Source organism: Oncorhynchus nerka, linkage group LG7 (genome assembly GCF_034236695.1).
Source record: "Oncorhynchus nerka isolate Pitt River linkage group LG7, Oner_Uvic_2.0, whole genome shotgun sequence".
NCBI lineage: Eukaryota > Metazoa > Chordata > Actinopteri > Salmoniformes > Salmonidae > Oncorhynchus > Oncorhynchus nerka.
The window spans coordinates 49,163,199-49,181,172 of record NC_088402.1 but is presented as its reverse complement, the minus strand read 5'-3'; the positions used below and the strand labels follow the sequence as shown (position 1 = coordinate 49,181,172).

The following is a 17,974-nucleotide window of genomic DNA, read 5'->3' as shown; positions in this document are numbered from 1 at the left end:
TTTTTATTGAATATCTACATAGGCGTACAGAGGCCCATTATCAGCAACCATCACTCCTGTGTTCCAATGGCACATAGTGTTAGCTAATCAAAGTTTATAATTTTAAAACCCTTTTGCAATTATGTTAGCACAGCGCAAAACTGTTGTCCTGACTAAAGAAGCAATACAATATCTTCTTTAGACTAGTTTAGAATCTGGAGCATCAGCATTTGTGGGTTCGATTACAGAATCAAAGTGGCCAGAAACAAGTAACTTTCTTCTGAAACTTGTCAGTCTATTCTTCTTCTGAGAAATGAATGCTATTCCATGTGAGAAATTGCCAAGAAACAGAAGTTCTCGTACAACGCTGTGTACTACTACCTTCACAGAATAGAGCAAACGGGCTCTAACCAGAATAGAAAGAGGAGTGGGAGGCTCCGGTGCACAACTGAGCAAGAGGACAAGTACATTAGAGTGTCTGGAATGATGGTTGCTGATAATGGGCCTCTGTACGCCTATGTAGATACTCCATTAAAAATCTGCCGTTTCCAGCTACAATAGTCATTTACAACATTAACAATGTCTACACTGTATTTAGATCAATTCTTGGTGACCCCAAACTTTTGAACAGCAGTGTATGTCCAAGAAATGTCTTGTGTTTTATGTTTACAGTAGGTTTGTATTGCATATATACCAGAGTTTTAACACTCAAATCATATTCCACAGCTCCAAATCTCCATATCTTTTCATGTTTTCTGTAGTTAAATGATGACTGAGGCCGAACATATTGACTCAATTACTAGTTTCCCTAGGCAAACAGGTTGCCTCCCACAATGTAAACAATGTTCCAGCTCTTGCCCTAGGTCTGGGATATCTGAGACATATCAACTACCTATTTTGAACTCAAAAGATAAACTTTGGACAATTTTCTTCACGCATTAATTTATCAACAAAAAACAAAACAGTTGAGTGAGAGGAAAAGTGACACAACTGTGAGCTACGTGTCTTGTCCTCCATGACAACTAACCGACTCCTGTCTAAAATGATATATGAAACTACTGTTACAAACACCATGCCAACAGGAATATAAAAAAATACATTGTTTTCAACCATCAACTTTTAAAGTCATATTATATTCTTATGTCCAGTTACTGTATATACGTTATAGTATTTTTTATTTTACTTCAATACTATTATAGATTGTATAGTTAAATATTTCCAAGATTATATTATTTAGTTTTTCTGTAGTATTTGTGTGCCACGTAAAAAGTGTGCTGACTGAGGATAACTATCTACCACTATCTAACCCCAAACCTCATCACCTCTCCCTCAGCTTAGAGCTGTCAACAAACACGGAGTGTCTTACTGGTATCTATGGGACCAGTCAAAAACCTAAATAGGTCTGTCCCCTCACTGATTTCAGCATACTTTAAAATATATTTGGGTAACAGCTGAATATTTAATAATATCTCAAATAAACTCCATGAAGGATTGTACGTATATATTTTCATCTGCCCTTAGACCTGCCCTTCAATAACAAGTTCAAAATATTGTTTTGTGGCTTGAATCTACATTTTCTCCAACTAAACAATGCTCAGTGGAGATGTTGATTGACTAATGTCAGCTATGAATTTCTTTCATATATTTTCACAAAGAAAACAGCGTCACGTCCAGGTCAATAACTTCATGAACTATGTGATTTGTTGGAGCAAACTGTAGCTGACTGTTGAACCTCAAGGACAGTGTTGAAAACCACTGACTAGTGTCAAACATCCCTGCCTTGCTACCCAAGTAACTCAAACCCTGTATACCCTTCCTAGTCCCCAATCTGATTAATAGACTTCTTAAATGTTTCTTTTTGGTTCAATATTTACACATGAATCAGAATAGCAGCTTAAATTTTTTTTAGAACATCTATAATATTTCCTAACATGTTAGATAAAGAATATCCTTCACAGAATACAGTGTACATCACACACAAAATATATTGTTTTTAGGTAAACTATTCAGTAAATTGAATTAAATCATTTTCTTCTGAAAACAATATCATACAAATGTATATCATATATCCTATGTTTCTATCACGTGTTCAACAGTGCCATCCAGTGCACAGAAACTAACATGTTAAATACTTGCAAATATGAGGTCGACCTGTATGTACATATATCTGTATAATATTTGTTTACAAAAATAATGAATATGATTCATGTATTATTCCAGGGTTGATTCTTTAGACATACCCTTGTAAATATGCAGAACATAGGGATTCACAGTCATATTATATTTCACAAATAAATAGCTGTGCCACACTGACAATAAATGGTTTCTTCCCATTCTAGTCCAAGGTTGTGAAGATCTGCACTGACTTCAAAACTATCCATTCAAACCAGTTGTAATTTCACTGGTAATTTCCATCTAAAGCATAGTTTGTTCATTCACTACACAGTTTTGCCTTTGTACTAAAAAGAGGTTTGTATCAAAAAGTTATTTATTGTCCTATGGCACAATTTGTATATTTGTATTTGGCAAGAATTGTAGAATTCACATTTCTAGACAGAAATTAGTGTAAACCAAACGATGACAAAGTAAAACAGGTATTTACTAAAATATATCAGTGTATCACAAACATGATACATTTATGAGTGTCTCTAAATTAGCAATTTACATGTTCTAATGTAGACTACATGGTAATATATTAAAATGGTTGCCGTTTGACATTATAGTTTCAAACACATGGACTTTTGTTTTAGATTATAACACAGTAGTTTCTTGACATCCATATCTACTTTATATCAATACATTTCAGGGTTTCTCCTTACAGTTGTATAACTGTAATAACAATAGTTTATGCCACCTAAAAGTCTTGTCAGCACTAGCCACTGATCAGGAGGAGCATCAGGTGCAGCTGGTAATAGTATGTATTAAATGATAGGACAAACCACACTATTTACAGTAATCAACACCAACCATCAGAATTCAGTGAGTTCAATGAGAAATGTAATCCATTCAATTAATTGATTACATTTCAACTCCCGTCTGTGAACTGACTGGTATGAAGTTGACCTCAACCCTGACAACAGCATCCTAGTAGCAGTTTGCCTCCTCCACACGTCACTGTGTGCTGTACCTATGCATGCAGTTATCCTTCCTTCCTTCAAATTGATATAGACTGTGCTGCTCCTCAGGATTCGTCAACTGACCTTGTCCCCAAGGTGAAAATCCATAGGAAGACATGCTGATGATTATTGATGAATTCTCAACCCATCCCCTTCCCTCAACACATTATATCGTACATTACATTAAAACAACTAACGCACAACAACAAAAAGAGAAAAGGATATGAAGTGTATCCTCTAAATACAGGAACAGATTAATAAATACAAGTAAGAAATAAAATAGACCAGCAATGAGAAGAAATCAATCCCTCTCTTGCAAGTAACCCACATTCCTACAAAAAGAAGAAGAAAAGCAACAATATTGACAGACAGGTCAAATAAAACACAAGGACAAACAGAACAAAGACATTGGCGCTACCAAACAGAATACAAATACTTTTAGTTTGGGGAATAATTTGTCTTTGGGATATGTCCACTCCTCAGTATAAGGAGAAACTCATGTGCCATTTGGCATCTAGTGATCTGATAGCCATAAAATAGCAGAAACAGGTTGATGCCACAGCTTTCTAGATGATGGGAGGAGCAGCCATAAAGCTGGTAGGGGTGACTGATAGTAAAAGAGAATTCAGCCAGTGGCTTTAGGGGGGTACTAACTACGTGGTGCAAAGTGAGCTGATATGTTATGAGTGTGTGTGTGTGTGTGTGTGTGTGTGTCTGGGAGGGGTTAGTGGGATGTGAGGGATGTGATGGGAGTAAAAGTGTAGGGGGAATGGAAGCAGGGGCCATAAACCATTAAGATGCTAGGTGAGTGGGTGGTGGGGGGGTTGATGTTTTGATTTGAGGTTGTTTTCTCAGGAGTAGATGGTGATGACCTCACGTCCACCCCCACGTACTAGGAGGACCCGGTTGAGACCCTCGGTGAGGACCTCGAGGAACTCCATATCTGACAGATGATTAGAGTTAAGGAATATGCAAGTTTTCACAACTAGCGTTCATAGTCTATTCATGCTAGCTATTTGCTATCTAGTATAGCCCTTCGGTTTCACTTACTTAAATGACAGTATAAGCCACATAATGTTATAATATAATATCATATAATACAGTAGGCTATAATATGATGCATCATGCCAAAGAAGTGATAGGATACAATTTTCCTCTCCCATGTGGTTCTTGGGTGGTCCGGGCATGTTCAGCAGAACCAGTTTGGCATCCTTGGACTTCTTCATGATGACCTCGTTGAGCCTCAGAGCTGTGTGCATGCGCCTCACGTTGGACTGGTTCCTAATGGGACAGACAGGTGAAGAGGGAATACAGTACAGGGTGGATGTTGTGTCATTACTGCTATTTTTGCATGAAAGAAATGTAAACCTCATGACAATATAATACTTACAGGCTCTCCCACTCCCTGCAGCATGGTAAGAAGAGAATGACAATGCAAAGATGACTCTTTACAATACTGAAGATACATTGAGAAGTTGTGCTGTGCGGATGACACTAAAAGCCTTTCAAACTTTTGGGCCATTACTCCTGAAACTAGTTTTTAAACCACTGCCACTCCCCAACAGCAACAACCTATAAATACTTTCTCCTTATTATTTCTCCTTTACTTTAGAAGTAGCTGATGCCCACATAAGCCTTTGGACACAATGTGATTGGAAGTGAAAGTGAAAGCAGACTCACGGCTTCATGTTGAAGATGTCTTTGACCCCGCCCTGCTCTGGGTGGGCTGCTGCGGCCTGGTGCTCAGCCTTGTCCGTCCAGGTCATCTGCACCTCCGACCCGGGGGTGGCAACTCCCCCTGCAGGCGTGATGGGGGACGTGGGGCTGGTGGGGGTAGCGTTCTTATTGTGGATCAGCTGCACCTGTTTAGGGCGGGAGACAGCCACAGACTAAGAGAAGGGCACCGCACGACAACGTGAGTGGGCGAAGGAAAGAAAGAGACATCTGTCGGTTGGGGTGACACATCAAAAACACCAGCAGTGAGTTGAAAGCACAATTGGGTCATTTTAGCAAAGCAAGTATGTAAGACGCTGCTCTGTCATATCCCTTCTTTATGCTGCAGAGGAAAAGATCCCCTTAAAATGCTACATGCCAGAGGACAATGTCAAAGCGAGAGAATTGGCATTTTGACAGAGGACAGAGGATTAGGTAATGCAGTAGGCCTAGAGATGAGAAAGAGGATAGACAGTAGAACAAAGAAAAATACAGTGGATGAGAAATAAGAAGAAAGTTTAAACAGCAGAATGAAGAAGGACTGATAGAGTAATCTTCTGCACCTCAGTTGGCTGAGCATGGCACTTACAACCCCAGGATAGCAGGTTTGATTCCCAGGACCACCCATACGTAAAATGTATCCACGCATGGATGTAAGTCGATTTGGATAAAAGTGCCTGCTAAATGGCATATATTATTATGTTATATTATTATACTACAAAGGGTTATCAAAGAGCAGTGGAGGCTCCTCACAGGAGAAAGGGGAGGGCCATCCTTCTCAGTGAATTTAATAAAAATAAAAATGGGAAAACTTTTAAATTCATTTTTAGATAAAACTATACTAAATATATTCACATCACCATATTATTGATTAAAACACACTGTTTTGCAATGAAGGTCTACATTAGCCTCAACAGCACTCTGTAGGGTAGCACCATGATGTAGCTGGAGGACAGCTAGTTTCCGTCCTCCTCTGGGTACATTGGTTCTCAACCCCTACCATAGACTTAAACAGTAATTATATCAACTTCCGTAGGACGTCCTCCAACCTGTCAGAGGTCTTGCAGCATGAACTGACCCAATCCACCCAATCAAAGGATCAGAGAATGAATCTAGAACAGAAAGCATAAGCTACAGCTAGCTAGCAGTGCAGTGCATCAAAGATAGAGAAAGACAATAGTTGAACAGTTAGGAACGAATTCATTTATTCCAAAATGACAGCTGAACTAGCTAGCAAAATGAAACTAGCTAGTTTAGTCTACTCAAACACTCCGCTCAAAGAGAGGGATGTTATGTTAGCTAGCTGGCTATGACTATCCAACACAACACTGGAACTCTTCCAAATCAAGGTAAGCTTTTGGTTTGACTAATTTATTACCACCGGGGCCCGCCGGTGTAAGTGCTAAACTGCTTACTGACTGTACACTGTAACGTTACTGCATGATTGTAGCGGGTTTACTAATGCATTAGTTCTATTAGCTATGTTGACTATAACGTTACTTTAGCTAATATGGTGACAACGATCTCGGCTGTGTGCAGCGGATATGGTTTGGCTTGGAAAGGTTGTTCACCTGGTCACATACAGCTGATGTGTTGTGCATTGAAGTCAACAAGCAAAGGGAAAAGGTGAGAGGAGGAGAGTGCATAGATGCGAGAAGGAACACAACGTGGCTAATATGAAAGTGAACGTATTTACGCGTGTATTCATTTCACCGATTCTGTTAAAAAACGTTTCTTAAATGGAAGCAAACAGAACGAAACGGGGATAAACATGCCTGAATTTGTCCAATAGAAACTCTCGTTTGCAACTGTTGGACTAATGATTACACCCTAGATCAGCTAAATGCAGGCAAATTTTTCTCTTGACCTGTGTGCACCTAAGTTGCAAACTTTCATTCATAGGTTTGGTTGTGGCAACCTTATGATAGGGCAAATTTGAGTATCATGTAGTAGTAGTATCACTGTTACATTGAGCTGGGAGAATGGAATATGAATGACAGTCATCCAATTAGCTGCAATAGAAACAAGGGCATGCTCATGAAAAAAGTATAATATTCTCTAATCTTAAATGGCACCGACCTCCACTGTCAGTGAGTTAGGTAAAATGACACTGCTGTACCTCCTCCTCCGGTTTCTCTTCCACGCTGACTCCAGCCGGCTCCCCACTGCTCTGCTGAGACCGCAGGTTAGACGGGTTCTTACGACGGATAGAACCACGGGATGAATCAGTGATGCTCTGGATCTGTGACAGTCAAAGCAACAAGGGATTTGAATTTTTAACAGATAAAAAGAGTTCAAACATGAGAGTTTGAGTCGAGATATGAGGGTGTCTGTTACAACACTTCAGAAAATCACATAAAATAAATGTGTCAACACTTGAAATATTATAATTTGCTCAACACAAAGCAGATTTGATGTATATAAATATCTAGCATGTGTTTTTCAGTAGATGTTTAGAAATGAATGACATTATAGAATGAAGACTTCTTTGTAAGATCACACAGGTTGTTCTGTAAATCCTCACGGGGTATCTTAGATTCCCTGATATGTTATTGTTGCTTAGTCTGCTTTCTTGATTAATGAGACAGATCAAACTGGGTGTCACGCCCTGACCTTAGTATTCTTTGTTTTCTTTATTGGTTTGGTTAGGTCAGGGTGTGACATGGGTGATGTATGTGTTTTTGTACTGTCTAGGGGTTTTGTAGGTTTATGTTTTTTTTTAATCATCTAGGTGTTTATATATGTCTATGGTTGCCTAGATGGGTTCTCAATTAGAGGCAGGTGTTTATCGTTGTCTCTGATTGGCAGCCATCTTCTTTGGGTATTTTGTGGGTTATTGTCTATGTCTATGTCTATTTGCCTGTGTCTGCACTAGTATTATTTAGTGTCACGTTTGTTGTTTTTGTATAGTTTGTTAATTAAGGGTTCTTCGTCTTCATTAAAAGTATGTATTCACATCACGCTGCGCCTTGGTCTCCTCCATACGACGAACATGACACTGGGCAAGTGCAGACACAGAGATGACATTTTAAAACCAGCTCAGTAATTCTAATCATTCACACGCTGCCTTGCCCTGTTGCTGGCATTTCAATTTGAGTGAGTGATGATGGCTGGTAATGACAAGTGTTAGAGAAACTGCTTAGGAGCTTTTTTTTGGACACTATGGTCTTTGTTTGGTGATCGCTAACAACTACACTGATAATATAAAATCAAATTAATTTACCTACGTATGAATTATACTGTACATATTACATGGGATGTGTCAGGGCTTACCTCTCTCTCCATCTCGTTTTTGGTGAGGTGCATCTGTTTGAGGATTTGGGAGCGCTGCTCCATCACTAAAGTCTTCTCATATGTATAGGCTGAGATGTCACTGTCATGCTAAAAAGGGACATGGGTGTTAAAACATATATCAATGCACAGTATTCGACTGAACTGCTATTACTCTCACCAATAAATCAATTTATAGAGCATATAATAGTTTTTAGTTTTTGTCTCTCACCATTTCCACCACCTCGACCTCGGCATCAATACGCAGGTGATACAGGAAGGTGATCAGGTCTTTCTTCATTTGGATGCTGTTGTCGTCCATCTGGGCCACGGTGAAGATGCGCATCTTACACTTCCTCCACACCTGTCAACACATGGAAGTCTATGACTGATATCTCAATAACCAACACCCAAAAGCATCCCAATGGGCACACACTGGTTGAATCAACATTATTTCCACGTTATTGCAATGAAATTCAGTTGAAACAACGTGGAATAGACATTGAATTGACGTCTGTGCCCAGTAGCAAGTGCTATCTCTCCAAATGCCCAAATGGGGTCCAAATAGGGCCGTTGTTTCCCACCTTGTGCTGGCGCAGAAGGAAGGGCAACAGCATCAGCATGCCTCCATCATGGACAATCCACCACACATCAATGTGGCCTTCAGTGAAGCGCTCTCCATTGGACGGGTAGGCAGCAATGTTCTTAGGGACCAGCAGGGCCATGCTGGCTGCAGTCGTCTCCCTAACCACCTCTACAAATAGATTGAACAGGAGTTTGCATATAATGATGATAACACACAAAACCATCCAAAGCATAGTTAGCCTATGGAAAAATGACTTCTCTAACTCACCGATGAAGTTCCTGAAGCGCAGGTTGTCCTCAGCCTGTTTCCAGGTGCGTGGCCAGCTGACCAGCACAGTGTTGTGCTTCAAGCCTCCCAGCCCCCCGACCTGGATCAGGTGGGAGGTCCCATCCCTCAGGTTGGAGGAGATCACCACCTGGGAGAAGCCCTTCACCTTCTCTGTCTCCATCAGCTTCCTCAGAGACTGGAGCACACAGTGGGAGAGGGGCAGGGGCAGAGACCAGGGTGTTATAAATTATTAATCAATCATTCATCAGTGTATGTATGTGTGTCTGTGTGTTTGTCTCAGACAATACTGACCTGGTCTGCCTGCTGGGCCTCTGCATGGTTGTTGAGGTATGTGCCTACCACCGAGGTGCCCACAATGGTCAGGCCTTTTCCTGCTTTCAGCTGATTGGTCAGGGACAGCAGACGGGGCTGCTCTACATTATGTTCTGCATCCACGCTCACCAGGACCATGATCTGAGGCCTAACCAGGAGGAATATGAAATTCAGTCACATTCAGACTTACAGAGAAAGTAACTAAAGCTGGAAACCGACAGAAAACATGGGATAGACATGGACTGTTGATGTAATGTCTGTTTTTGAACATACTTGAATATGCATGTGTTACCTACAAACAAATACAGTACCAATCGAAAGTTTGGACACCTACTCATTCAAGGGTTTTTGTTTATTTGTACTATTTTATACCATTTAGAATAATAGTGAAGACATCAAAACTATGATATAACACATATGGAATCATGTAGTAAGCAAAAAAGTGTTGAACGAATCAAAATATATTTTATATTTGAGATTCTTCAAAGTAGCCACCCTTAGCCTTGATGACAGCTTTCCACATTCTTGACATTCTCTCTACCAGCTTCATGAGGTGGGGTTCTTTGCTAAAAGTTAATATGTGGCATTTCTTTCCTTCTTAATGAGTTAGAGCCAATCAGTTGTGTTGTGACAAGGTGGGGTTGGTATACAGAATATAGCCCTATTTGGCAAAAGACCAAGTCCATATTATGGCAAGAACAGCTCAATTAAGCAATACATAAATAAATAAAACATGGTCAACTTTTAAAGTTTCTTCAAGTACAGTCGCAAAAACCATCAAGCGCTATGATGAAACTGTCTCTCATTAGACAGTTCCTCCACGGACACTTTGACCCATACATACACACATAACCTGGAGAAATGAGAAACTGCGACTCCGGTGGCAGAAGGATGAAACTTGAGAAACGCTTTGAAATTGACACCATTGTGTAAAATAAATGGAAATATTACCTCTCACATATTATATATGAAGAGTTCCCTGGAGTGCACACAAAATAAAAAAAATAAAAAATGATTTAGGATAATAAATACAAATGGAGATATCTGTTTTTGCAAAAGAACCCCTCAAATACGTTGTACAGTTTAATCGGGAATCATATTTAATTGGATCTGTAATTATTAAACATCACTTGCATGTTATGAAATGTATTCTCATAAATAATGATGTGCACTTGTAACTGCCCGATTGAGGTATCGAAACGAAACAGTTTAAACGTAATTTGTCTTACTGTTCACTGTTTCATACAGTTGAAGTCAGAAGTTTACTTACACTTATGTTGGACTCATTAAAACTAGTTTTTCAACCACTCCACAAATTTCTTGTTAACAAACTATAGTTTTGGCAAGTCGGTTAGGACATCTACTTTGTGCATGACACATGTAATTTTTCCAACAGTTATCTACAGACAAATTATTTCACTTATAACTCACAGTATCACAATTCCAGTGGGTGAGAAGTTTACATACACTAAGTTGACTGTGCCTTTAAACAGCTTGGAAGATTCCAGAAAATGATGTCATGGCTTAAGAAGCTTCTGATAGGCTAATTGACATGATTTGCTTGACATCATGGGGAAATCAAAATAAATCAGCCAAGACCTCAGAAAACAAATTGTAGACCTCCACAAGTCTGGTTCATCATTGGGAGCAATTTCCAAATGCCTGAAGGTACCACGTTCATCTGTACAAACAATAGTACGCAACTATAAACACCGTGGGACCACGCAGTCGTCATACCGCTCAGGGATGAGACGCGTTCTGTCTCCTAGAGATGAATGTAATTTGGTGCGAAAAGTGCAAATCAATCCCAGAACAACAGCAAAGGACCTTGGGAAGATGCTGGAGGAAACAGGTACAAAAGTATCTATATCCACAGTAAAGCGAGTTCTATATCAACATAACCTGAAAGGCCGCTCAGCAAGGAAGAAGCCACTGCTCCAAAACCGCCTTAAAAAATCTAGACTACAGTTTGCATCTGCACGTGTGGACAAAGATCATACTTTTTGGAGAAAAGTCCTCTGGTATGATGAAACAAAAATAGAACTGTTTGGCCATAATGACCATTGTTATGTTTGGAGGGAAAGGGGGAGGCTAGCAAGCCAAAGAAAACCATTCCAACCGTGAAGAACACGGTTGTGGGGATGCTTTTCTGCAGGAGGGACTGGGGCACTTCACAAAATAGATGGCATCATGAGGGAGGAAAACTATGTGGATATATTGAAGCAACATCTCAAGACATCACAAATGGGTCTTCCAAATGGACAATGACCCCAAGCATACTTCCAAAGTTGTGGCAAATGGCTTAAGGACAACAAAGTCAAGGTATTGGAGTGGCCATCACAAAGTCCTCAATCCTATAGAACATTTGTGGGCAGAACTGAAAAAGCATGTGCGAGCAAGGAGGCCTACAAACCTGACTCAGTTACACCATCTCTGTCAGGAGGAATGGGCCAAAATTCACCCAACTTAGTGTGGGAAGCTTATTGTTTGACTCAAGTGAAACAATTTAAAGGCAATGCTACAAAATACTAATTGAGTGTATGTAAACTTCTGACTCACTGGGAATGTGATGAAAGAAATAAAAGTAGAAATGAATAATTCTCTCTACTATTATTCTGACATTTCACATTCTTAAAATAAAGTGGTGATCCTGACTGACCTAAGAATATTTACTAGGATTAAATGTCAGGAATTGTGAAAAACTGAGTTTAAATGTATTTGGTGTATGTAAACTTCCGATTTCAAACTGCATATCGTTATTACATGTTCGTTGCGCAGAACTGTCAATGTGATAATGGCCCTGTCATTGTCAGTTACAATCAGGGTAATTACCACACCTGAAGATGTTACGCAATTGGGTAGCTTTGACAATCAAATGGGTGGCTATAAAAAGTTATGCAATTACAATGTGTAATGATGCACAATGGCTGCTTTGGCACTGTTGGAAGATTTGGCGAATGGAAGAATTCGGAGAGAGACCAATGATGATGAGTGGCTTATGAGCCGTTTCCGATTACCAAGAGCTGTTCTCTTGGATCTCTGTGCTGTAGTGGGCCCAGCTTTACAGAGAAGCACCCACAGAAACCAAGCTTTGCCTGTCCCACTTCAACTCCTTGGCAACCTCGTTAATAGCGCCGACGGTGCCTCTTTTTGGCCTCCACTTTTATGTCAGGACCACGTCTTTTTTATTTCTGAGATGGTCCGACCTTCTGAGCCAGCAGCATTCACAGCGTGCCAATCTAACGCCTTTTTGTCATTTGTAATGCCCACACTGTGTCCACCAAACAATATATTTATTATTGCTTCAACCTCCCCGACAAGAACTTCCATTTCACACTGGGTGAAATGTCTTTTTTTTTAGCTGTCATTGTTGTCATGCTGTCAGTATGGAGGAATATTAATTAGGGGCGTTTCACTGACTATTCATAAGGCAACTATGGGCGTTAAAAGGATGGGACAAGACGCTCGCTCACGTGCACCAAATTTCGTGTTGATTGTGATTTATAAAGGGAAACCGGCGCGGGGATGTGCGCGCGCACTGTGTTATAAATCAGAATATTTTTGTGCGAAAGCACTTTTTGTGTTTCTTTTGACGTGAAGGATTTGAATCCTCCGTACAGTTTTATAACTGTGCCTCCACAATCACCCAACCTCAACCCAATTGAGATGGTTTGGGATGAGTTGGACGACAGAGTGAAGGAAAAGCAGCCAACAAGTGCTCAGCATATGTGAGAACTCCGGCAATACTGTTGGAAAAGCATTCCAGGTGAAGCTGGTTGAGAGAATGCCAAGAGTGTGCAAAGCTGGCATCAAGGCAAAGGGTGGCTACTTAGAAGAATCTCAAATATAAAATATATTTAGATTTGTTTAACACATTTTTGGTTGCTACATGATTCCATATGTGTCATTTCATAGTTTTGATGTCTGCACTATTATTCTACAATGTAGAAAATAGTAAAAATAAATTAAAACCCTTGAATGAATAGGTGTGTCCAAACCTTTGACTGGAACTGTACATTTCCCTTGAGTTCAGTATGGTACAGATGATGAATAAAGCTTGTGCAATAATATAAGTCTATTTTATAGATGTGATTAGAGGCATTTAGCCTCTCTGTGAGTCACTGACCTCCAGTTCTTGGTGTGAGGCGGTCCCTCCTCCAGTCTCATGAGGGCAAAGCGAGCAGCGCTGAGCGAGATGCCACGTATACCATCTCCCCATTCCTTCTCCGCCCTGTCACAAACCACCAAGCAGAGAGTTCGAGTCAATCAACCATTAATTAACTGAAATGTTCACTGGTACTAAGTGTGTGGGTTTAGTAAGCTGTGAGTGTTAGTTACTAATGAATATAAGAACATCCCAACAGTGTTTAACCATTGTATTTTAAAATCTCCAGTTTGATTTATATTTTATTCAAATGTATTTTTGGATGGCCCATGTGTGAGAATAACATAAGTGCTGGTACATCAATATAGACTCCCTGATTTCTCAAAGGGGGCGGCAGCGTAGCCTAGTGGTTAGAGCGTTGGCCTAGTAACGGGAAGGTTGCGAGTTCAAACCCCCGAGCTGACAAGGTACAAATCTGTCGTTCTGCCCCTGAACAGGCAGTTAACCCACTGTTCCCAGGCCGTCATTGAAAATAAGAATGTGTTCTTAACTGACTTGCCTGGTTAAATAAAGGTAAAAAAAATATTAAAAAAGCAGCCACATTAATCAGTGTGACTCAGTTAATACAACTTGATAACCCTCTGAACAGAATCAGGATAAATTGCTAAGAAAACAGAGAAAGACAACTTTTCTCTCTAGTCTGTTATGGGTCTTGGCTCTGGGAAAACCCCATTTGAAAGGATACACTATTTCTTAGTTGCAATTTTTCTCTGCTTTGTAGTCCAAGGACTGGAAGCTCACTCACCCAGCGAACTCAATGTATTTGTAGATGCAGGTAGCGATCACCATGGCAACAATGGCGTAGTACCAGGAACAGATGAACATGAGTGACAGACACAAGCTCATGCCCAGGAAGGAGAGAGCCCTGTGGGGCAGAAGAACAGGAAGTCACGTCCTCAGTCTGATGTTTGTTGCTGCTAGAGTCACACCACAGCTCTGATCATAATAATGGCCAGAGATTGGAGACAGGACATCTTGTCTCTCTGTCTGCTTTTGTTGTGGTCTTGCCAATAGAGGATTAATATAGGCTAAGACAAGCTCCAGATTCCCACAGTGTCTCTGGCAGACTACTCAGGTAAATAACAGCTTCCTAACAGAAACCTACTTGGCCTGGCCAGATATTCGGTGCCAGACATAAATGCTATAGTAGACTGTTTCACACCTGAGAATATTAGCACTCTTTGGTGATGGTCCCACAGCTAAGAGAGAGACCAATGATGTTGAGTTGTTCAACTCACCAGTGGTAGAACTTGAAGCGAGGCCTCCAGTTGGGGGTTCTCAGCAGAGTCTGCAGGGCACAGGCCAGGTTGACAAACATGTAGCACATCAAGAAGAACCTACACAGAAATAAGAACTCAGTCAGAACAGCTGTACTTGCTACCAAGACATAACCATCTCCATAGTGTGTTTAAGGTGAAGCAAAATGAATATTAGATGTGTGATTGTCTTACATGGACAGGATGGGGGCAACAGCGTCCAGAGAGGCGATGATGATGCCGATCTCACAGATACTAGCTGTGAGAAGCAGGGCCCAGGTAGGCTCTCCATTGGCCTTGCCATGCCCAAACACCTACAGACAATGCACAACAGTGAGATACTATTAACTATCTTGAGTGGCGTAGCGGTCTAAGGCACTAGAGATGCTAGAGATGTCACTACAGAACCTGGTTTGATTCCAGGTTGTTTCACAACCGGCTGTGATTGGGTGTCCCATAGGGCGGTGCACAATTGGGTCAGTGTTTGGCCGGGGTAGGCTGTCATTGTAAATAAGAATTTGTTCTTTACTGACTTTCCTAGCTAAATAAAGGTTATTAAAATTTAAAAAACACACATGCATCACAGCACATAGTAGTAAAAAATTGAGTGGACTGTAGGAGTTTCAGTGTCTCCTTTTCTTTCATTCAGGTCACACTGTTCCTTGCTGCAGGGTGATTAATCACTATCTACCCACAAGCTGCAGACGGTGGGTTTGGCAGGGGGGGTAAAGACAGCTTCCATCACAGCAAGTCAACCTGAACCTGGACTATAGTAGGGCCATGCATAAGTAATCACTGCTAGCTCCTACACACTTGAGAGGTATTTGAATAGAGTGGACTTAAATTGCTCGGAACAAACAGATACATTCTCTATGTGGTATTAAAACAGTAGTAGCTGTGGTTCTGGTAATAGTATACAGTAAATTTACAATACAGATCATTACCAATGTTGTGTGTGCTTGTTCGCTGATTGACCACTCCAAGAAATAGCTGTGCTAGCGTGGTTGTGAAAGTGTGTTTTATTTGCCTTTATATATATATGTGTGTGTGTGTGTGTGTGTGTGTGTGTGTGTGTGTGTGTGTGTGTGTGTACTCACTTTAAGGAAAGGGATGACGCTATCGCGAGAAATGGCCTGCAGGAGGCGTGGCGCTCCAGTCAAACTCTGAAGCCCTGCCCCACAGGTGGAGAAGAAGGATCCAATCACGATGACCCATGGTGACGGCCAAGCCAACGTACCAATCACAAGGTTACCGTCCACCCCCTCACCAAACCTGAGGTCAGAGTGATACATTTCTAAGTTGTCTTTTTCAATGAATGTTTTTGCTATAACAACTGGCTTATTCCATTGCATAATACATTCAGTATACACTACTGTTTTTTGGATTCTCAGTGTTTGGAAATTTATTTGTTATTCTATGTTTTGTATCTGATTACATAGCCAATTAGTGGGAGTATGCTAGTTACAGTCGCTAGTGAAAGTCTACACACCCCTTGCGCAGTCTTCACATTTTGCTGCCTTAAAATTACATCTGAAAAAGGGATTGATGTGTTGATTGTGTATGTCTTCATGCCCCAGAGTTAATATGGAGCAAAGCCAAGGTAATAACTTACCTAACCCGGGGACAGAGTTTTGTTTTTCAGCAAGACAATTATACACATTTTAATTCCAATGTCACACCAGAATGGCTTTCCAAGAGGTGGTGAGGTTTCCTGAATGGTCCAGTCTCAGTCCTCACTTTAATCTACTTGAAAATCAGAGACACGGTTTGAATATTGCTGTCCATCAATGATTCACAACCAAATTTACTGAGCTTGATCAATTTGAACAAAAACAATGGATACATTGCACTTAGAGTTGTGCAAGGTTGGTAAAATCTTAAAATCTTCAAAATGATTCACATCTGTAATGGCTGCCAAAGCTGCTTCAATCAAGTATTTACTCTACTGTGTGAAAACATATGCAATCAAGACATCTATTATTATCTTTATTATTAATAATTTGGAGAAAAAAATTCACTTTGAATATGTGGAGTAGGTTGTGTAGATCTGTAAAAAAAATCAAATGTATTCCCTTTTAAGTTTTAATTTAAGACAGAAAAATGGGAAGACTGTGCAAGAGGTTGTAGACTTTCACAAGGCACTGTATAGTAATAATGAAGGCAGTGGATGTATAGGAGAATACTAATGACTCACTTGTCCCTCAGGACCACCCCTTCAATACAGGCCCCAAACAGGACCACTGCAGACATGTCTGAGAGAAGCAGTGAAGGAATACACCTGCAGACTGTCTCCCAAACAAAGTTAGCTGAGCGTTTACAAAAGCTCAAAGACATATAAACCTAAATAAAGGATCAAATGCTTCATATGGTTTATTCAAACATTCAAACAAAGTATAGTTAATATTCCAGCGTATTATTGTCAGCAGTCCCTGAGAAAGTACAAATCAGATTTCAGCACAATGGACAGCACCGCTTCAGTAATACTGGCAGTGGACCATGTTTCAGAACCATGGACAGCTCCGCTTCCAGTAGAACTGCCAGGGGTAGTACAGTGAATTCCATTCAGAAAGTATCCAGACCCCTTGACTTTTTCCACATTTTGTTACGTTACCGCCTTATTCTAAAATAGATTAAATAAAAATGTTTCCTCATCAAGCTACACACAATGCCCCATAATGACAAAGTGGAAACAGGTTTTTTGACATTTTTGCAAATGTATTACAAATAAAAAACAAAATTAACATAACATTCAGACCCTTTGCTATGAGACCCAAAATTGAGCTCAAGTGCATCCTGTTTCCATTGATCATAGAGCTCCGAGACAGGATTGTCTTGAGGAAAAGATCTGGGGAAGGGTACCAAAAAATGTAGGCAACATTGAAGGTCCCCAAGAACACATTGGCCTTCATCATTTTTTAATGGAAGAAGTTTGGAACCACCAAGACTCTTCCAATAGCTGTCCGCTGACAATCAAAACTGAGCAATCGGGGGAGAAGGGCTTTGGTCAGGGAGGTGACCAAGAACCTGATGGTCACTCTGACAGACCTCCAGTGTCCCTTTGTGGAGATGGGATAACCTTCCAGAAAGACAACCTGCAGCACTCCACCAATCAGGTTTTTATTGTAGAGTGGCCAGACGGAAGCCACTCCTCAGTAAAAGGCACATTACAGGCTGCTTGGAGTTTGCCAAAAGGACTCTCAGACTATGAGAAACAAGATTCTCTGGTTGGATGAAACCAAGATTGAACTCTTTGGCCTAAACGACAAGCGTCACATCTGAAGGAAACCAG

General features: G+C 40.5%; 1 protein-coding gene across 1 annotated transcript in view; it reads right to left on the bottom strand.

Annotated features, from left to right (window-relative positions):
* Nucleotides 1-518: 518 nt before the first annotated feature.
* LOC115131840 (solute carrier family 12 member 5-like) overlaps nt 519-17,974 on the bottom strand; it is a 107,429-nt gene continuing 89,973 nt past the window's right edge. Inside the window, exons 11-26 of the mRNA XM_029663867.2 lie at nt 16,880-16,937; nt 15,783-15,957; nt 14,881-14,999; nt 14,668-14,766; nt 14,175-14,294; nt 13,391-13,495; nt 9,244-9,412; nt 8,932-9,127; nt 8,663-8,832; nt 8,311-8,442; nt 8,082-8,189; nt 6,928-7,050; nt 4,776-4,957; nt 4,486-4,500; nt 4,243-4,376; nt 519-4,038 (exon numbers count right to left, since the gene is read on the bottom strand). Of these exons, the coding sequence (XP_029519727.1) occupies nt 3,947-4,038; nt 4,243-4,376; nt 4,486-4,500; nt 4,776-4,957; nt 6,928-7,050; nt 8,082-8,189; nt 8,311-8,442; nt 8,663-8,832; nt 8,932-9,127; nt 9,244-9,412; nt 13,391-13,495; nt 14,175-14,294; nt 14,668-14,766; nt 14,881-14,999; nt 15,783-15,957; nt 16,880-16,937 (1,997 nt within the window). The 3' untranslated portion in view covers nt 519-3,946. The remainder of the gene's footprint in view (nt 4,039-4,242; nt 4,377-4,485; nt 4,501-4,775; nt 4,958-6,927; nt 7,051-8,081; nt 8,190-8,310; nt 8,443-8,662; nt 8,833-8,931; nt 9,128-9,243; nt 9,413-13,390; nt 13,496-14,174; nt 14,295-14,667; nt 14,767-14,880; nt 15,000-15,782; nt 15,958-16,879; nt 16,938-17,974) is intronic.